Source organism: Aythya marila (assembly GCF_965140915.1).
Source record: "Aythya marila genome assembly, chromosome: 22".
In the NCBI taxonomy this organism is placed as follows: domain Eukaryota; kingdom Metazoa; phylum Chordata; class Aves; order Anseriformes; family Anatidae; genus Aythya; species Aythya marila.
In genome coordinates this window covers 886,625-907,405 of record NC_139063.1, presented here as the reverse complement: position 1 = coordinate 907,405, position 20,781 = coordinate 886,625, and the positions used below count along the sequence as shown (strand labels likewise).

General features: G+C 59.3%; 2 protein-coding genes across 3 annotated transcripts; both read right to left on the bottom strand.

Annotated features, from left to right (window-relative positions):
• Nucleotides 1–276: 276 nt before the first annotated feature.
• Nucleotides 277–1,609, bottom strand: TMEM54 (transmembrane protein 54; the record flags this gene model as incomplete). The annotated part of the gene is made up of 5 exons (XM_082777531.1): nt 277–375; nt 509–643; nt 735–923; nt 1,051–1,110; nt 1,349–1,609. The coding sequence occupies 5 exons, from the start codon at nt 1,607–1,609 to the stop codon at nt 277–279; spliced, it is 744 nt and encodes a 247-aa protein (XP_082633657.1).
• Nucleotides 1,610–2,927: 1,318 nt separating this feature from the next.
• On the bottom strand, nt 2,928–14,904 carry RNF19B (ring finger protein 19B). 2 transcript variants are annotated; one of them, XM_082777325.1, is made up of 9 exons: nt 14,063–14,904; nt 8,982–9,223; nt 7,242–7,386; nt 6,663–6,825; nt 5,921–6,035; nt 5,641–5,781; nt 5,119–5,326; nt 4,202–4,333; nt 2,928–3,714 (listed from the first exon to the last, which is right to left on the bottom strand). In XM_082777325.1, the coding sequence occupies exons 1-9, from the start codon at nt 14,689–14,691 to the stop codon at nt 3,246–3,248; spliced, it is 2,244 nt and encodes a 747-aa protein (XP_082633451.1). In that variant the 5' UTR covers nt 14,692–14,904; the 3' UTR covers nt 2,928–3,245. The 2 variants fall into 2 exon arrangements, with proteins under 2 accessions (XP_082633451.1, XP_082633452.1); XM_082777326.1 differs by having other exon boundaries at nt 2,930–3,714; nt 8,982–9,187.
• Between the last annotated feature and the right edge of the window lie 5,877 nt (nt 14,905–20,781).

Sequence of the window (20,781 nt, the reverse complement as noted above, 5' to 3'; positions counted from 1 at the left end):
TGGGGAGGGGGGGGCGCTTCTGGTCTTTTAATACCTGCAAAATAAAGTTTGTGTCGGTGCAGTCAGCAGTGGGGTGGGGGCCGTCAGTGCTGAGGGGAAAGGGTTCCCCGCAGGGTTCGGATCCAGCCCAGTCGCCTCCTTTGCTGCAGCCCAACGCCACAGGGATGGGCTCATGTCCCAGCCAGCAATGAGCAGCATCCAAGGTCCTGTGTCTGCTCCAGAGCTGGGAAATGCTGTGGGGTGGGTGCTGGGATGGAGCTGGGTCCCATCCCCTGCTCACAGCTGGGCGGTTTCCACGCTGTCCAGGCTCAGCAAGCCCAGGCACAGCCCGGGATCGGGGTCGGGGTTGTCCGCAGGGGCTGTCTGCAAGGAGACCTGCAAGCCAGAAGGGCTGCTCAGGGCAGAACCAGGGACTGAGAGCTTTGGGTGGACAAATCCTGCCCGCCCTGGGGCCTTGAGCCCAGCCGGCTCCATCCCAGCCCTGCACAGGGGCTTAGAGGGGATTCACCTTCTGCCGGCGCACCCTGTGGCAGCAGCAGCTGAGGTGGAGGAGCTCGACGGCGAGCAGCAGGCAGCGGATGCTGAAGACGATCCCCAGCGAGCCCAGCATGAGGGAGATGAACCAGAGGGACAGCGTGGAGCTCTGCGGGGACGAGGGCCATCAGGTCCCCGCGTGTGCCCCCACCCACAGGGCGGGCACGGTGCGGGGTGGCCACGGGCCCAGCGGGACTCACGTAGACGCGGGTGGGATCGAAGGGGCACTGCCGGGCGAGCGGGGCGAGGGCAGCGTCGGTGAGGGCACAGGGTGCCAGCAGCACCCGGCCCCGGCTGCCCAGCGTCAGCCCGATGGCGACGGCCAGCCCTGGCAGGCAGGACAGCGAGCCCAGGCTGCTGCTGGCACTCAGGGCCAAAACCGCCCATTTCTGCGGGAGGGGAGAGACGAGGGAGAGCGGCGAGATGGGGCCGCGCACGGCCACCCGCCTGGGGTGGTCCCCAAGCGAGGGGCTGTGGGATGGAGACTTGTGGGGCTGCGGGGTCGGGGCTGCTTACGAGGGCTGCAGGGGTGAAGTAACGGGACAGCATGAGGGCAGATAAGCCACAGGAGATCGTCTGCAAGGAAGCAGAGGGAGGTCATCGACAGCAGGGACATGGACATTGTCCCTGAAAGCTCAGCCCCCTCCACCCAGTGACCAGTCCTCATGCATTTAACCCCCCCCGTTTCTGTGTGGGGAAGGCCTCTTAGAACTGGGAAGGGGGGACAGAGCAGTGTCCGCCCTGCATCCATGTTATATCCATCCTGCACCCGTGTTACATCCATCCTGCACCCACCCCCTGCCCCCCCTGGTACCAGCAGAGCAGCGATGGCCGAGGCAGTGTTTGAGATGGCGTACTGCAGGGAGACGGCGTCCCGCAGGCTGACCACGAAGCGCAGCACGATGCCGTGGACGAGGGCTCCGGTGATGAAGTTGAGGTGCCCAACGATGAGGAGGATGAGGCCCGTTTTCATGAGGACCCTCTGGTGGCTGCCGGGATCGTGGTGGCCTGGGGAGGAGGAGAGGGGAGGCTGAGCACCGAGGCTGCGTGGTGCAGGGTGACCGGCATAGGGCATCTGGGGACAGCCCCAGAGGAGGTGACACGGCAATGGAGACAAGGAGGTTGCAGGGTGGCAGTCGCTGGCAGCCCGGGTATGCAAACCACTGCCCGAGCCAGCTCCCCTGGGATCGGAGCCATGGTGCAGGGACAGCAGCCGTGGGAACAGGAGTCCCTGATGGGGACCGGCCGCTTGTCCCAGCACATCCCGGGAAGGAGTGGAGCTCCTCAGAGCAATGCAGCCCCCATGGACGGCTGCCCCAGAGATGGGCACGGGCACCGAGTGCTCTAACAAATAGAGGCAGCGGTAGGGGAGTGTTTCCCCATCAAGACTGGGGCTCACGTTGGAGCCATGCAGGGCTGCCCTCCCTCTGTGCCTCAGTTTCCCCTGCAGGAGGCAGGGCTGGAGCCGCAGGCAGAGCTCAGACACCTCCCGTCACGATTACCACACCAGACCCGGACTCACCCACTTGGCACATCTTCAGCCGGCCGGGATCAGGCCATCAGAGCCCCTCAGCACCCCCAGGACCTGTCCTGCACTCAGCCCCTGCACCGGTGGCTAAATCCATCGGGGTCCCCGTGCTCCGGGGCAGTCCCAGAGCTGGGACGAGGCCATGGAGCTGCTCGCCTGCTGCACCCCGCTGTGGCTCCGCTTCCCGTCAGACCAGCTCCAGGACGAGCAGAGCAATAACTCCACCTTCGCCTGCCTACACGCAGGGGAGGCACGGCCCCATCCCCACCCCTGCGCTCCCCTTGGTGCCTTGCACCGTGCTGGGCTGCACCCTGTGGGCCTCCACACCACACCTCGGAGCCTGGTGCCCCACAGGGAGACCCCTCCGGCCACATCCTGCCCAGCAAAGCACCAATTCTGCCTCAAATTGCCATAAGGAAATGTCCAGGGGCCTGCACAGCACCATGAGGCCCTTCCTTGCCATGCTTGCTGCACAGCTCATGGCAGACAGGAGGCACCAGTGCTTTAATTACAGGCACAGCAGCACAGCCCAGGCCCTGGGAGCTGCTCTGGGGACAGGCTGGGTGTAGGGCAGCCTCCTGGCCTCTCCCTCATGTCCCGACAGAGCCATGAGGCCAGCCTTAGGCCTCCTCAAGCAACACTGGGAATGTGGCTTGGTGCATGGTTAGTCCCTGTCCTTCCCCATGTACACAGCCCCAGCACACGGCCGGCTGGCCCAGTGCTGCGGGCAGAAGAAGGCTGGCACCCCCGCTGCCTAGAGGCAGAGGAGGAAATGCACCCCTTTTCCCCAGGCCTGGGGCTAGGGCAGTGTTCAGACAGTCCGAAGGCAGCCACCAAGGAGGAGATTTCACCGTAGACCCATGGAAAGGATGAGCTGGATGCGAGTCGAATGACATCCAGAGTCTTTATTCAAATAGTCCTTTAGGATGGTTGCAGACATACAGACACATACATATTTACACTCTTACACACCTCACAGAGCCTGAACCAATAAATTAAAACAAAAAGAGGGTGGGGGATTGTTTTTTTTTTTCCTTTTTTTTTTTTGTCACGTAAGAAACGACGACTCCCTGAGGCGAGGCCAGGGAGCCAGCTGAAGAATTGCAAACAGAAGCCAACACGGACACAACCCTGCCCCAAAAGATGCAATGACAGCGAGTGTGCTTTTCAGCAGGAGGCCACTTCATACTCTGGCTTCGATGCACTCCAGTTTGACTATTTCGTCCAGCCTGCACCCCTCGGCTTGGGCACAGTGGCTCAGGTGGGCACTTGGGCTCTCGGCACCTCTAGCTTTAGGGGTCTGCGGGCAGGCTGCTGCAGTCTGAGAGTGGGGGGAGTCGCACTCGTCCGAGGTAATGTCTGGCACGTCGTCCGACTGGCTGTCGGAGCTCTCCAGGTCGCTCCGTATGCTCTCAGGCTGGGCCAGGGTGATGTCCCAGGTTTTGCTGGCAATGCAGTCCTTTTGCTCACAGCTTTGGTGTTTGCACATCTGCTCCTGCTCACCGTCCTCTTCCTCCTCCTCCTCTTCTTCCTCATTTTCTGCCATTTGGGTGTGGACGTGGAGAGAGTCCTCCGTGCTGCTGCCGCTGGCCAGCTGGTAGTGACTGGGCTTGGCTTCGATGTCCACCTGGATCTCCATGTTATTGCACTCCCTGCAGAAACAAGCACCCCCGTGTTACTGCACAGTTGCTGGTTTTGGCCGCAGCCTGGGTCAGCACCTCGCTGGGCCAGGAGGACCACGCTGCCCTGACAGGAGCAAGATGCTGCTCAAAACCCCACAGCATCTGGGACACAACAGCACCCGCTGCTCTCCTCGAGTTTCTCCGAACGGCAGCTGACGTCCCCCCAGGCTGAGAGCCAGGAAATGAATCAGGGAACCACTGGAGACCCTGAGGGCATCAGGAACAGGCCCTGAGAGCCCTGGGCTGCAGATCCCCTCCTCAGCCTGCACACCACACAGAGAGCCTGCTCCCAAACACCTCCAGTCCTCCTCCTGCCCGAATAAAAGCTCAATCCTCCTGCCAGCTGCGAGAGCTGGAGCGCCCACAGCCAGCCTGGCACCCGCAGCACCTCGCAGAGCTTGGATTTTTCCAGGACACCCACGACCAACACTCTCCTCACCATCACACGTCCTCCTACCTGTCCTGGGGGTTGTAGGAGCTGATGATGGAACCAGCCATGGCCCGAGTGCTGGCGTTGTCGCTGATCGCCCCCAAGCTGACCGAGTCCTTGGGGAAAATCTCTTTCTGGACGTCTGCCTGCACTTCCAGCCTGCAGGAAAAAAAAAAAAAAAAAAAGAGGATTCCTCAGAAATGCCTCAAAGGGTCCCCGAGTGGCACCAAATAACCCCTGTCATGAGAAAGCAAGAGGCCATCTGTGCTGGCCTAGCCTGGCACAAGGGAGTTTAACCCCAAGGGTTCCTCTCAGTCTCATTTTTGGCTCCATTTAGGTAAACCCATTCTGTTTTCCATGACGAAGGTGAAGTTGTGTTTATGCCCATGACTCATGCAATTCCTGCGAAGAACAGATTTCCACAGATCTAGCACAGAGCCATGATTATATGCTGGCTGCCATATCAACACGTGTCTCTAATTACCCTGCAGACTGACTCACAGGCAAGTTTAAGAGGAAAACTGGTGTAACCTTCTGACTTGGAAAGCAGCAGCCCTGCCTGGAACAGCAGGCTCCCAAACCCCGAGGCTGGGATCAGAGCACTGGAGGATCTCTAAGTGGGCCGTGCAGGCATCTCTGGGCTCTTCCCAGCTAACCCCAAGCATCAGCTCTGCAGTTTCATGGAGCTCAGAAGGGACAGAAACTTGCTTCTCTAGCTTTTGTCCTCTTTGCAAGAACCAGCCCAACAGCAGCTGCAGAAGTAGCCCGGTCTGCTGGGGCTGGTTATTCCACCACAGACCAAGAAATAAAGCTACCAGGACATGACTTCCCAAGCTCACAGAGGGCCACCCAGCCCCAGACAGAGCCCCAAGCTAAGCCTGCTCAACCAGCACAGGCCCTGGGAGCCTTCACCCCTTTCTTGCCATGCCCACCGCCCCATTTACCTGCTGTACTTGCCCTTGCCTCCCGAGAGGACACCGCCGCTCAGGGTACCCCCCGAGAGGGCAGCAAAGCTGGCTGTCTCGCTGTAGTTGCCCTGCATCACGCTGAGCCCATCCGTGGGGCTCCCACTGGTGCTGAGCACGCTGGTCAGCCCCTCGATGCTGCTTTCACCGATGCTGGGGTTCTTCAGGGCTCGCCAAGCATCAGCCACTGAGGAGAAGAACAGCACGGGAACCGGTCAGCAAGGGCACCAGCCAGATGTGACGGTGGTGGCAGGGCTGAGGGTTGGACACCAGGCAGCGGGCTTCTTGCCTCAACCAGCCTCTGTGCCTCTTCCAGGGCAAGGAAGGGCCGAGATTTGGCTCAGAGCTACGCAGCTGATCACCAGCAGGTGACTGAAGCAAGTAACTCCTCCTAGCCAAACCCAAGATGCTCAGATTTGGGAAACACTAAGCCTGCCACCATTCCATTACAAGAGGCAGTGGCAGGGCCTTTCCTCCTCCCCTTCCCGCTTATCACAGTACCTGTGATGGGTCCCTCATCCTCATCAAACTCTATCTTCACGCCCTTCCCGTTGGCGGTGCTGACTCCGCAGCCTCCACCGCGGCACAGCGAGATCGGCACCACGCCGTAGACGTAAGCCAGCATGATGGGGACTCCGATACCTGCACGCGAGGATGTGCTGAGTTAAGAGGGGCTTACGGCCGAGCTGGGCTAATAAGAGAGGACCTTTGGGGTAGGGGCTCTCAGTTGTGGTTATTTACCCACTTTGCACACCATGGGAGATGGACGGTGCCCACTTACCAACACTGACAGCAGCGATGACCGGAGAGGCGATGACGGACAGCGTGACCCCACCGGTAATGGCCAAATTCCTCTTGTGCTTAGACGTTTTCTTTCCCTCATACCTGCTGTGGATCTGAGGGAAGGAGAAGCACCAGGTGAGAGCAGCACCAGGCCGTAAACAACAGCCAGAAGACATCCACAAGCTTGTGCTTTTACAGCTGCGTTAGCCCCGAGAGAGCCCCATCGCGACCACAGATCTCGCAGATCAGATCTTGCAGGTGGGTCTGCGTTCAAGAAAAAGAAGAAGCTACAAATCCAGCGCTGACACCATTTCCTCCCTCTCAACGCCTCTTTACTGGCACAAGAGCACAACATAGCTCGGGGCAGCTGGAGACCCCCAACAGCATCAAAATGCACCGTGACCTGTGCCCGCATGCTGCTCGGAGCCTGTCACTGTCCCACAGAGGCCCCAGCCACAGGAGGTGCCAAAAGGGACCTGGTTTCCCTTCCCAGTTCAGGGTAGAGGCACAACAGCAACGTAACACGCGTTGAGAGAACTTCAGCCTGGAGGGCTATCAGCCCCCGTCCTCCTCTCCCCTCACAAAGCCCGGAAGATAAGGCAGGGCTCAGAAGAGACAGCTGAATTTTGGTTCTGTGGGGAGACCCGCCCTTCATATCAGCTCTCAGTTGCTGGTCGGATGCCTCGAGCCAGAGACAGCCCCAAGTCAGGGATCCCTCAGCTCCAGCCTCGTGCATTTACCTTCCTCCCGACGTACACGGGGATGCCGATGACCATAGCAGGAATGGCGATGCCAGCAATGAGGGAAATGCCTACAGGAGCGCCGATCAGCGTGCCCAGCTGCCAGAGAATCTTCTTTTTACGACTCCATGGCTTTTTGCCCCAGAATGTGCAGCCAGAGGGGCTTAACGGAAGGGAAAAAAAATGATGTTAAAACCTCAGCAATTCCTAAGCATCCCTGAGAACCCCAAATTCAACTTCCACGTGAACAAAACCCAAAGCTTAGGAAGTGGGTAGACAACACAAAAAATGGATCCCGTGTCCCATCAAGATTAATTTGCTCCTTCCTCCAGGTGACTATCACACCACCAGGACTATGTTTGATGTCCACTATGCTAAGAGCTCTCAAATGCAACATATCAGGAGCAGATTTTTTTTTTTTTTTTTTTTGTGAAGAAGTGTAGTGTGGGAAGAAAGTTCACATCTTTGGGTCAAAAAAGAGAATTTTGCTGACTGATTGTAGACACGAGGGGACGAACAGCACGCAGCCAAACACCTCCCAGCCCCGAGAGGAGCCCCGCGCCCTGCTCCAGCCCCCACCTGAGGTAATGCAGGTCCGAGATCTCCTTCATGCAGAGCCAGCAGAACTCGCAGCCGCACACGGCGCAGGTCATATGGTTGCAGCTCCCGTCGTTCATCTTGATGATGTAGGCGCTGCAGCGCGGGCACGGCTTGATGTCGTCCGCTGCAGGGAGGAAGCAGGGCACTGAGTCGGGCTCTGTGCTGCCAGGAGCCAACGGGGGGCTCTCACTGTGCAGGGGAGCCCTCGCTTTCTGTGCTGGCAGATCGCCCTCATGAAGCACAAAGCAGGGATGGTACAACCAGCAGGCTGGGACGTTAGCTTATCATCAGGGTGAGAAGATAATGCTGATGAGACCGAGCCCACCGAAGTGATCTGCCTGGACAGCAAGGACTGGGGGCAATAGGAGCTTTAAAAGCTCATCCTGGCACAGGATGCGTTCCAGGAGATGCTTCAGTGCTGGGAACAAGTCACACTTGTGCTGTGCTAGCTGGGACAACGGTGTAAGTCAGAACCATTACTGAATCGCTCCACTAAGGTGATTCACAGGCCAAGAACAACAGAGCAATCGAGAGAATAAGCCATCAGGAAGCCTGAACCTGGCCCTCAGCAGCAGGCAGTGGGGCAGATGCTGCGCAGCCCCCACTGGGATCCTGGCAGGGCAGGATGAGGGTCCTGCATCTCCCCCTCAAGTCACGCAGCATCGGATGGCAGTTACGCAACGTCTGTCTGCGCAGCAGGTCGGGGCTTTGCTGGCAGCCTCTCTGACACTCAGCAATATGAAATCCAGCTGCTGAGACCGGCCCGCACCTTATTAATCACTGCGCCGAATCCAGCAAGAATGGGGTGGGGAAAAACCGCTGTCTCAGGAATCTCCCTTCCAGTGGCTAAGCGCTAAGCTCTTCCTGGCAGGGATCTCCTTTAGGAGGGTGAAAAAAAGCTCAGAAACCAGTTTTTGCTTGCTGGTTCGTACCACAGGCTGTGGTGGCATCCGAGCTGTGGGTTGTCAGGGCCCTCTAAGCCTTGGGATGCAGCTGAGCCACCTCGAACCGCTCAGGGCAGCTCCAGTGCGAGCACCAACGTTTTAACTCCTGGCACACAAGGCACAGTAGTGCTTTGTCTGAGGGGGGGGGAGGGACTTTAAGAAATGGCCTTTCTGCCCACTTCCAGAGTCAACACGGTTATTTTTAATGAACACTAACTCAGCAGCTCCTGCAAGGCAGAGCAGGAGCCTGTGGGCTGGCATTTTTCCCCTGTACGTGACATTACGAGCACCTAACAGTGCACGCAGTCAGGCTCCCCACGCAGGGCTAGGCATCAACGCTGCTTTCTACTACTGCAACAGGCAAATTTCAAGTTGCAACAGTAAAAAGCACCTCGTTTGTTCACCATCTAGATCAGCGAGAAGCAAGAACATCCAAGATCAAAACGGCCACAACGTGGCTGGGGCGGAAGAGGGGAGCTGCAGTGCCGAGGAAGGACCCGAGGCACGTCGTCACCCATCCCTGCCCCGTTTCATGTTTTAATTTCTTGCAGGAGCCCACCGGGCTCGCTCTACCCCCGGGAGAAGGGGAAGTGGCTCTCGGGTTCACAGCCGCTCTCACCCACGGCTGCCGGGGACCCTCAGCTGCGGCACACAGAGAGCTCCCCGCGGGGCACTGCCACCGCCCCGGGGAGGAAGTTCTGCACGACCGGCGGCTCTTTCTCAGCTTCACAGGCACAACCACAGCACCCGGTGAGCTACAACGCGCGATCCATACCCGGCCCGGACTCCTGCCCGTAGCTGAGGCCCGACGTGTGCTTGGTCCGTACGCGGAGCGTCTGCGCCCGTTGCTGGCGGGCCATGTCGCAGGTCTGGTTGGGGTGCCATATCTGCTTGCAGTGATAGCAGAACTCCGTCTGGCAGCCGTCCCTCTCGCAGGTCAGCTTGGGGCAGCTGGCGCAGCCGTAGGCAATAACCGCGTAGCTGGGGAAGGAAGACACCCGGCCAGTTAGCAAGAGGCTAAGTTATCGAGCGACTGTCCCGTCATCCGGCCAAGTCATCGCGCCTGGGGGGCTCTCTCCAGCTGCAATTCTCCAACAGGCTGCTGTTGGAGAATGCCGAGCAGCCCCTGCCTTGCCTGGGGGGCACAGCAGCCCCGCTCCAGGGTCAGCCCATCCCGGGCGGCCAGCTCATCACTGCCAGGTCGGTGTTCCTGGTTGCTGCGCTCCAAATTCCTGCCCTCACCAGTCCTGCGCCTTGCGTTGCAGGGCCTGGAGGTAAGCAGTGCTAATTAGGTTACTTGGGGCAGACAGCTGGCAACGCTGAGTCCTCTCAATGAGCGCTGGCAGTCCTCACTGCCTGCTTGTACGGACCAGACGTGCCCTGCCCAGCCCTTCTGCCACTGCAGGCTCCCAGCACAGGCTCCTGCTCCATATACCCGTGGCTGCACACACACAAATACAAACACACACAAAACACACACACAGAAACCCCAGCTCCTCGGGACAGCCAGGCACACGGCCCAGAGGAGGCCAGGCAAGCTGAAGCCTCACTGGGCACTTTATCACCTAATGATGATTCTAAAAAAATAAAATAATAAAAAAAAAAAAGTGGAACAAGCAGGGTTTCAATGTGAAGCTATTTCAAGAAGTAAGCCCTTGTTGATCCCCACAGAATTTCCTTTTTTTTACAGAGGGTGAAGAATAACGCCCTGCTTCTGGAGTAAACCAAAACTGGAGTAAAACCAAGTCAATGTGCAAGAGAGGGAAGTCAGGGTGCGCGACCAGCTCGCTTTTTCTGCTGGTAACGCCGTGTTTCCATGAGGAAGCGTGCACACAAAAGCCGAAGCAGCTCCACTACACAGGAGCTGGCTTACAGTCAGCGAGGATGAGGCTGCTGCTGCCACCGGAGGGGCTGAACCGAGTAATTCCAGAAGCGCCTTCCAGCTCTGCGACACCAGCACAAACACCAAAGGGTATTTTTGTTGATCATCCTCAGCGTTTTCGTTAGTGGCCAGAGGAGAATGGCTCCCATTTAGGATTTTATATTTAGAGCTCGCGTAGCTCGAGTTGTATTGCCTCTTCTCGGAGGCAGCAGCGTGAGAACCGCTGAATGTGTCATACCACAATGATTCACATCCCGTGGGAGTTTGAGCAGCTTCGCCCTGCCAGGGTACGACACAAGCACCCAAGAAACAACATCTCTGCGTGGAGCACCGGGCTGGGGGGCGCGACGGCAGGGTCCCCACGAGCATCAGTGGCCGTGCACCCGCACGCGGGGCCGGAGAGGGCAGAGAGCAGGCGGCCGAGGAGCAGCCAACTTGACCAAATCGACTCCTACGCATCTTGTCCGGGGAGAATCCCACCAAGCATCCGGACCCTGCCACCACAAGGCAGCCACAGAGCTGCCCCTGGCAAAAAATAAAGCCTCATCAGGCCAGCTGTGTTGGGACACACTGCTATTTCAAACCACAGCAGCAGGCTGGGAAAGCTCAGCGTAATATATTAAGCAGCCTCGTGCTCTAGATTAACCCCTCGCTAGAGATTTAGGGTTTTTCTAGACACTCCAGCAGCTCCCCTATGAGACGAGACAATCCTCACCATTTACATTTCGCTGCGAGAACCGAGATGACAAACGTCAGGAACAAGCCCGCAGCTGCACGGAGAAAAACAGCCACACGGCTTCCTTCTGCGAGGGAAGGAAATAACCCAGCTCCAACCCCAAGGACAACTAGAAAGGAGCCATTGAAATGCCGTGCCTGGGGGTGGCCGCTGCAGGATCCGGGCCGCTAACGCGTGCCTCCGTCTCCACCTGACCGCTGACGCACCGCTTTGCTCAACGGCTGCTTCCTGGCTCGGCCCCGGCAGAGGTGAAAAGGGAAATTCTGACTTTCCCCCACGCAGCAGCAGCAGCAGGGATGGTGAGCGTCTGCCCGAGACCCCGGCGGGCCAAGGGAAGGCAGAGCCCAGCTCCCAGCCCCGGCCTCGGAGGAGCCGGAGCCTCGCCGGTTGCCTCCAGCCTCATTGAGGAGCTCAGCCCACGCAGCCCGCTTGGCTTAAAGCTCCTCTTGTTCTCGCCAGCTTCGAGGGGAGATGCAGCGTGACAAACGCCGGAGAGCAACGCCGGCTGATTGTAGCAAGGGGAGAAAAAAAAAAAAAAAACAAAAACAAAAAAAATTAAAAAAAAAAAACACAAAAAGCTGCAAATATAGAAAATTATCGGTATTGCGACTGATGGTGCATCAATTGGCCAGCGTTCCCATGGCAACACGCTCCGGTGTGGTGCCGGTCCTCCTCCTCCTCCTCCCTCCTCCTCCTCCCGCAGCAGCACAGCCGAGCTGGTTCCCTTACGACAGCCCGCAGTAGGTGTGCAAGGCAGAGGATGCTGCGTGCACACCACGGCTTCGTCTGCCGCCACCGCCTCGCAGCTCCCACACCCGGTGGTGGGCGACATCCCCCCCCGAAGCGCCCAGCACCCCAAAACGCCCCCCGCCCTACTGCCAGGGGAAAGCCCGCTGTAAATAATTCACGGCCTGACTTTATATAAGCACAGCAAAAGGCACTTGCTGGGAGGAATGAATAGGGAGATTAATTCCTCCTGCCGCCCGAGGGCCGGGTCCAACAGCCTTTGTTTGGTGCTCTCGATGGATGGCACCGGTGGGCAGCGACTGGGGTCACCTCTCGGGAAGATGCCAACGTCCCGTGTTCCCAGCGAGGATGCTCTTGTCCACCAGATGAGCTCTGAAGTGCCGTGGGTCTGCGCAGAGCCCCGAAGCGATGGCTGGATGGGGATCTGCCCAGGCTCCTTTCGAAGAGGCAGCGCCCTGCGGGCCGTGCCAGGGCCGGCTCTTTCCAGCGAGGCAACCCCAGCTGCAGATGGGGTGCTTACACCCATCCGCAGCCCACAGCAGCGCAGAGCTGAGGTGAGGTGAGCAGGATGGGGTTTTCTCCACCCAGCTGAGGGCGCAGACAGCAGGGGCATTCCCTCCAGCACCGCTCTGCGGGCGGCACAGCCGGCGCGACGTCCCCAGCGACACCGAAACATCAAGACCTGGCACCTGACCCTGCCCCAGAACCCAGCACCGCTGTCTGCTGCTACCTCTGAAGAAACGAGCCTTTATGCAGCAATGCTCAGGGGCCCCAGAACGGGTAACCTGAGACAGGTTAACTGGTTTGCACAGGAAGGTTATTACAACACTCTGATTCAATTTTCACAATCCTCCCACCACGCTTTCCACCCTGACTACTGGGTCAGATTTTCCTTTCATGTTCACGCTACCCAGAACTGCAACTCACGCTGCCTTCCAGCCAAACTTCGCAGCACTTCTCTAAGTTTCCCGAACAAAGCCCTTTTCCAGGCAGCTTTGCCTTACGCGTAAATAGAAACCTAACAGAGTCCATCCAAAGGAAAAGAGAAGAGAAAATGAAAGCAACGCGCAGACGAGTACAGTCATCGAGCCTGGGTGGACTGACTGACTGACGGACAGACAGACGTTTCCTCACTTAGGCAATGGCAATGAGTCAACATCACTGCTCTGTGCCATGCACTCACGGCCCCGCTGGAAAGAAGTGACCGTTCACGGTTCCCTCTTCCCCCCCCTGCAAACCGCAGGCTGCCCCGTGCAAGGAGCGCTGCAGCTCGCGGCGATACACGCGGCTGGGAAACTCCAGGCTTCCCATTTGGGCTGAAAAAAAGCCTTCTTTTACATCAGGGAAACGATGGCTCAGCTAAAACCCCCTCCAAGTCCCATTACAAGGGCCGTGTCTGTCTGGATTTCCACGTTCCCCAAGGTCAAATCCCGGGATTTTATTGCGGATGGATGGATGGATGGAGCATTGTTTTGGTACCTGCTGACTCTCCCGAGCAGGTTGCTGACTGGCCAGCGAAGCAAGCCTGCAATTAGGGATTTTCACTGAACTCCATGTGAACAGAAGCAGGCGTTAGTGGCAGCACAGCACCAGGGGGGAGCTGCCCCTCCCTGGGCAGGGTGGGGACAGCAGCACCACGGCAGGTCCCACCTCCACAGGCAGTCCTAGGGTCCCCTATAGGGACACAGGGATCCCCCCCTTCCTGAGCTGTCCCAGCAGAAAGGGGACATAACCCAGCAGGGACAGCAGACCCCTCCCAGGCCGCCCCACAAGGAAGGGGACAGACAGACCCCTATGAGGACAGTCAGCCCCCTGTGGGAACAGGGACACCATTCCCCCCTGAACACCCCATCAGCCCCCTGTGGGGTCAGGATCCCCCCTCAGACCCCCCAGTAGCCCCCTGCGGGGTCAGGGCACACCCCTGATACCCCAGCACAGAGGGGGGCAAACCCTTGTGGGGTCTGGGACCCTACTGGACACCCCAGCACAGAGAAGTGCAACCCCTTGCGGGGTCAGGATCCCCCCAGACACCCTGGCAGCCCACTTTGGGGTCAAGGACACCTCTCCCAGACCCTCCAGGAGCCGTGTACTGGGTCAGGACCTGCCTCCAGTCCCCCAAGCAGCCCCGTACGGGGTCAGGACCCCCCTCTAGTCCCCCCAGCAGCCCCGTATAGGGTCAGGAGCCCCCTCCAGACCCCTTATCAGCCCCGTATGGGATCAGGACCCCCCTCCAGACCCTTTATCATCCCCATACGGGGTCAAGACCCCCCACTAATCACCCAAGCAGCCCCGTACAGGGTCAAGACCCCCCTCCAGACCCCCCAGCAGCCCCGTACAGGGTCAGGACCCTCTTTCAGTCCCCTTATCAGCCCCGTACAGGGTCAGGACCCCCCTCTAGTCCCCCAAGCAGCCCCGTACGGGGTCAGGACCCCCCTCCAGACCCCTTACCACCCCCATACGTGGCCAGGACCCCCCCTCCCGCGACACTCACCCGCAGTCGGGGGCCGGGCACCAGCGGCAGTCGGGGTCGGCGGCGAGGCAGCGGCGCAGCATGAACTCCTCGTACTTGGCGACGAGGTGCGGGGAGTCGCGGAGGAGGCGGCGGATGTCGGCGGGGTTGAGGCGCTCGCTGCACTCGGGGCAGCAGATGTTGACGCGGGACTCGGTGATCTCGATCCGCAGGTACTGCCGCAGGCAGGCCCCGCACGAGCGGTGCGGGCACGACAGCAGCCGCGGCGCGTTCTCCGCCGGCTGCCGCACCAGGCACAGCGGGCACTCCAGCTCCTCCTCGCCGCTCCCCTCCGCGCACACCGCCGGGGGCTCCTCGGGGGGCTGCGGAGGAGGAGGAGGAGGAGGAGGAGGAGGAGGAGGGGGCGGCGGCGGGGGAGGCGGTGGGGCCGGTGGAGCGGCGGGGGGCGGCGGAGGGGGGGCGGCGGCGGCGGCTGCGGGAGGTGGCGGCTCGGCCTTGGCACGGCGGCGGCTGCCGGCGGCGGAGGCGGCGGCGGCGGAGAAGACGCTCTGGAAGGAGAGGCGGCGGCGGCGGCCGGGCTTCGGGCACTTGGCGGCGGCCGAGTGGATGGAGGAGGAGCGGGGAGACTCGGAGTCGCGCTCGGAGCCCATGGTGGCGGTGGCGGCGGTGGCGGTGGCGGGGCTGTTCCCGGGACGGCGGCGGCGTGCGGGGTCCGGGAGGGTCCGCGGGGATCCGGGGGGTCCGGGGGGATCCGGGGGCTCCGAGGCTCCGCGGGTGCCGGGGCCGCGTCCCGCCGGGCGCTGCCTCCGCCGCGCTGCAACGACAGCGGCCCCGCGGCCAGTGGGCGCCGCCCCGCCCCGCCCCGGAGAGCCCCGCCCACATCCCGCGTCGCCACGCCCACATCCCACATCGCCACGCCCTCATCCCACATCGCCACGCCCACCTCCAGCATCGCCTCGCCCATCTCTCACGTAGGCCACGCCCACCTCCGCATCGCCCCGCCCCTCTCATGTCGCCACCGCCGCCATTTCGGTTTTGGGCAGCGCCCCGGGCAGGCCCGAGGCACCAGTTCCCCCCCACACACTGACCCCCAGTTCTCCCCCCACAATGCCCCCAGCAGCCATGGGACCTCGTGGGTGCCCAGCCCGGTGGCCTCAGGGCCCCCTGCAGTGGCCTGGTCGTGCAGTGGGGGTGCAGGAGCACGGTTGGCCCCTCAGAGCCCATTTTTCCCATTGGGGTCCCCCCATCCACCCCCCGGTCTCCCTACAGTGTCTGGAGATTTGCCCCCAGTGGAGCCTCCTGCGAGGGTCACTGCCTCTGGGATGGAGGGGATGGATGGATGGGTGGATGGATGGATGGATGGATGGATGGATGGATGGGTGGATGGATGGATGGATGGATGGATGGATGGATGGATGGATGGATGGATGGATGGATGGATGGATGGATGGATGGATGGATGGATGGATGGATGGATGGATGGATGGGTGGGTGGATGGATGGAGGCACAGAGGGAGTAAATCACCTGTTTACGAGTCCACAAACAAAGCCTCCTTCCCTCCTCACACCCCCTCAGCTCTCCTGTTACTTTCCCTGTGCTTTTGTCCACGAGTTCTCTGCCTTCTGTACACCCTCACCGAGTGGTTTCACCAGGCTGCCTGCTGCGACCGAGTCTTTCCCCAGCGCTTATGTTCCCCAAACGTCCGTCAGCTTCCCCCACCTCTGCTACGCTCATGGCTTTGGCCCAGCTGCAAGCTTTGCCCCGCACTTAGGACTGGCCTTGGAGTGTTAAATTCCTGCCTGGGATCAGCAGCCCTGTTATTAGCAAGCTAATTGAGCAGGAGAGCCAAGCAGTTCTGCTCAAAGAGAGGCCGTGGTGCTACGGGGGTGTCTGCGAAGCGCCTTGTCCCGGAGCTGCCGAGTTACCCGGCTCCGTCCCTGCCGTGCTGCCAGGTCACATCAGCTGCTTGTGCGTGAAGATGCTCTGTGTTTCTGTGACACTTCGGTTGTGGAGCCCTGACGTGTGTAAGGGTCCCCTCCCCACCTTGCTAGTGGGAAAGGAAGGCCAGAGACAGAAAGGGAAGGTGTTACAGCGGCGTAAATCTAGATGATATTGAAATCACCTACTCCCATCTGAGATAGGCTGGCGATGAGACATCTTTAAATGGCTGTCGCTACCCATCTGTAGCAGAGACTGTCTTGGTTTGATGATTTCACTAGAAAAATCACACCCCTGACTGAAATAGAGAAACCTGGGCAGGACTTGTGTGTGGGACGGGTCTCCCAGACAGCGCTCTGACAGCTCAGCCCTGCGTCCTTTTGCAGCACAAGAGCACAGACTGTAACTAATTGTGGGAAGGTTTCATCTCAAAAGCTAATGTCAGACAGGCCTGAATTACCAGTAGTGCAGACACAAACAGACAGAGAGCAAAACCATCTGGAGTCCCTGGGAAAGGCATCAGCTCGCAACGTGCTGACAGGGCAGGAACGGCTCCTCATTCCCTTACAGGAGGAATCGTGACACAAACGGGGCTGGGGGAGGCCAGGGGAGATCTGGGGGGCTCAGGCTGGCTTCGGTGCCGTCCTCTGCCTTCCCTGCTCCTGAGCTGTGCAGATCTTCTGCCAGTCCTCACAGGGTTGAGGGAATTCAGTGCTTTTAGGGTGCTGGTGGATATAGGCTCCTAACCGCCCTGCCCCTGCTGTGGTCCTGCTCGAAAACAAGTTCTCTGTGGTTTGAGGTGTTTCTCCGTGGAGTTTCCATAACCCTGGCCAGGAGCAGAGGCTCCCGCTCAGCGTGTTCGTGACTAAGGAGCAGTTTGAACCTGGTGGTTTGTTTTGATTCAAACCGAAAAAAAACAGGCGGAGTGGGGCTGGGAAGGAGGGCGCGCACGGAAGCAGGCTGCCAGGAAGGAGGAGAGCGGCTGATTGGAAAGGCACCGGGCTGGGAGGGAGATCAGATTAGCCGCTCCCTGGGGCTGCAGGGAAGCTGTCACCAGCCTGACTGCTTGACTGAGGGACATTTGAAAAGATAAACAAAAAAAAAAAAAAAAAAAAAGAAGAAAAAAAAGGGGGGGGTGAGGGGAGAATTCAAACGCTCCAGTGAACAAATCCCTGCTCTGATAGGCAAATTTGCTCTTGCTTACGCTGGCAGAAAGCTGGAACACTGCTGACTTCCGACCCTGCTGCTTCAATCGGAGCAGGATTTGGCACGGGCGACTTTTAAAGCTGCCTGAAAACGCCGTGGCTCCCAGGAAGGCTTCCAGCAGCAGTGCGGGGAGTGCTTCATCCAGGCACCGACTGCAGCCAGCGCTCACTGCCCGGTGCCGGTCACCGCCTGGACGGGAGCAGGGGGGAGGCTGAGCAGGGCTGGACCTGCTACGAGAGGCACGGGGCCGCTTTCCAGAGAACTGCCTCGCCACCCACAGCCCAAAAAACCCTGCGAAGCAGGGTGACTGCTCTGCCGCCGGCTTCAGGGAGGAAGAACCCTCGGTGATGTAACGAAAACTCCCCTCTGTCATTCAGAGAGTGAAAGCAGAGGCTGGCTGCCGGGAAGGGATTGTGAAACTCCGCTCTCAGACCGGGAGCATTTGCATGGAGGCAGCTGGGTGCCGTGGCCGGGAATGTTGCTGTGGTGGGGCCCGGCAGGCTTTGGTTTTTCACCGCCTTTGGTTTGCAGCTGGTGAAATAGAAATGCCGGCTCCTGGTGTGTCCCCGTCACCTGGCAGCCCGTGTGCTGGTTACCCAGATCTCACAGGGCTGGTAAATACCTGCCCGCTGCTCCTGTCCGCAGGGCACAGAGGGGTCCAATGCAGCTGTTTGGAGGCACACAGAGAGCCAAGGTGCCTGAGACCCCCAGGTCGTTGATGTGAGAACCCCTCCCTGGAGCCGATTTTTCTCTAGAAGTACGTCGCTCTCCTCAGGTTTTCTCCCTCTTTGCCCAAACAGGGACAGGGAGATTCACAGCTCACGGGCCATGTTTCAGAGCAGATGAATTTAGAGGAAATCCAGCTCATGTTGCTGCTCCCTGAAATGGCCACATCCAAGATGGGATGGGGAAGGAGGGGAATGGCTTTATCCCAGGAGCAGGAACAGAGGAAATCTTCCTTGTTGCTGGATGGGGAGTCTCTGGAGTGGCTCAGCTCCAGTCTCTGAGCAGGATGAGACCTTTGGCCCTGCTGGGGTGGCACAGCCAGAGCTCTTAAAGGGATCTGGGTGCACTGAGCTTCCCCAAGGCCAAACTGCAGGTGACACATCACGGGGAACAGCCTGGGCACCCTGCAGACAAACCTGAGAGGCTGCCATCGTCTCAGCACCGAGATGGAGGTGAGAGGAACAGACAGACCCACGTCACACAAAAATAGCTTTAGACCTCTCAGCGGTGCAGTGGGGACCTCATCCCAGCCCCTGCCCCGAATTGTTTTGGCAGGAGAACAGCACGGGCATCCCTTGTTCCTCCTCCTGGCATCCCAGGTCTCCAGTGTGCAGAGCAGGGGTGGCAGCCTTGGTCCATGAGGGGTTCAGCGAGGCTTAACCCAGGGCTTTGAGACCTGTGGGGACGGACGCTTTGCATACACGAGGTAGCAGCTGTGTCCTCGAGAGCTGAGCCTGGTTGGGGTCATTTTCTGCACAGCCCTGGGGAACCACTGGCTTGTAATGACAATGCACTCTGATCATTTCTCAGATGGAGATGTCATTAACGGACATTTATTTCTGTCCAGGGAGGACACAAGTGGCTGGGGAGGGCTCTCCCCAGAGTGCAGCTCCGCACACGCTTTCTGGATTGATCTAGTTAGTTCATGTTCTGTTTGCCTCTTGTGGCCCCATGGGATGTGCTCACAGAAGAGATGATTCTGCTCGATTCCCTTTGTCCCTGCTGGACTTAACAAGGACTGACATTCTTTTAAACAAAGAGCAAAAGGCAGGAGACGGGAGCCCTGGGTTCAGAAATTCAGGGCTTTCTCCAGAGGATTGCTCCGGTTTGCTCTGCGGCTGCACCTCCTCTCCCCTCCACCTCCCCATCCCACTCCTCTCCCTCGGAACACCCCCGCGCAGAGCACCGCCACGTTTTCCTCCCTGCTGTGGCTTTCCATGGAAGATGCTGTCACATGAAATCCCGGGAGAGAGTCGCCACATGGAGTGCTGTGAAAGCATCGCGCGGCTCTGGCCGACCAGGCTTGCAGACGGGGGAGCGGCGTGCTCCCCCTCCTCGAAATCCTGAGCGCTCGTAGGGGTGGAGGGGGGGAGTGGGGAATCATCCTGTGAGCTTGGGAGCCACCTACGCACCCGGCAAGGCTTGTCAGCAGCTGATAAAAGCAGTGGGAGGTGGGGAGATCGTGAGGGGGAAGAGCTTGGAGGCTCGAGAGCCGGTGTAGCCCCCCATCCTGCCCCCCCTGGGCTCAGCTGGGCCACGGGCATGGCCCTGCTCTGGGTGCACTGCCCTGAAAGGAGAACCCGAGCAAGGGCGCAGAGATAACTCCCGATTACTTCAGCAGTGACGTAAAGGTGGGAGCGTTAAGCAACTGCTTATAATAGTAATCTGACATGCTTTTCACCTCCACAAAAGAAGCATTTCCTTTTGTAACAAAAGCACAGGCTGTTCTGATTTGTTTATATACCTGCCGTCCCGCGCACTCGCTGTACAGATTCGTGGATGGAAGTGACAATGATCCCTGCTCTCGATTCACTCTTCCTGGTGACCTGCTATCCCTCACGATACGGGATTTACAGCTGAGAAGGTTTAGCTCAGTAGGGTGCTGCCATCGGGATCTGCCATGGTCTGATCCCTACGATACAAGGAAGCAGCCAGACTCCCTCCTCACCCGAGCTGTTAAGCAGACAATTATGTGTTTGGTGTTGGCATAAACACAGGCAAATTAGTCACTGGAGAAAACCCCAGCGCCTGCGACAGCTGGTTGTGGTTAGGAGAAGGTGGGGGTGACAAATGCCTCTGGCAGCAGGAGGCAGCTGCCCGTCGGGGCTCACGGTGCCAATGCTGGTGGCCGGCACTCAGTGGGGACACCGAGGGACACGACGGGGCAGGAGCCTGGTGCTGGCACTGGGGGCTCTCCTCTCTCCGCGATGGCAGCTGGTTTTTGGGGTGCTCGGCATCCTGCGGGACGTGAGCAAACCTGGCCACAGTAGAGGCGGCGAGAATCAAGGTGAAACCTTCAGGAGGACAATTTGTGGGGTCTGGGGGGGTTTGTTCTGCCCGCAGACAGCAGATGCAGAGAAGTTACAGCGCTGGCACGGGGCTTGACTTCTGCAGTGAGCACAGACTGAGGCATTGGCCTGATTTCCAGGAAAGGAGAACAGTGTGTCACAGAGAAGGCATTGAAAAGACCTGAGGCTTCTGCCTCAGCTTTCTGTCTCGCTCCTGCAGACACGTGGGTGCTCGGGAGTTCAAAAGGCTGAACTGGAGATTGTCCCCAGCCAGTGCAGGGCAGGAAGCTGTGGGCTTCTCCTGCAGAGTGGGTACTGGTGTGCAGACCCCAGATGCTGCCACCATCTCTGCTGGGGGTCCCTGCACAGCTCAGCATCTTTCCCCTTACGGTGCTGACCTTTGCAGTGGGAGTGTGGGAACTGGAGCTGGATGGGAAAACTTGGTACGAGGCGCTGGCCTCAGACCCCAAAAGAGATGCTGGCAGCCCTTCAGCAGCATCTCAAAACCCCGCAGCATCTCTGACATCCTTTCCAGCTGGTGCACCCTACAAACACAGGTAGGGCTGGGCACACCACGTTTC

What these genes read in the sequence shown, in the direction of transcription:
- RNF19B (XM_082777325.1), bottom strand. Translation starts at nt 14,691, where the DNA reads ATGGGCTCCGAGCGCGACTCCGAGTCTCCCCGCTCCTCCTCCATCCAC. An exon ending in GGATGAGGGACCCATCACAG is followed by an intron (nt 5,327 to 5,640) that starts GTACTGTGATAA and finishes TCTTCTCCTCAG; the next exon opens with TGGCTGATGCTTGGCGAGCC. An exon ending in TCCTACAACCCCCAGGACAG is followed by an intron (nt 3,715 to 4,201) that starts GTAGGAGGACGT and finishes TTGTTTCTGCAG; the next exon opens with GGAGTGCAATAACATGGAGA.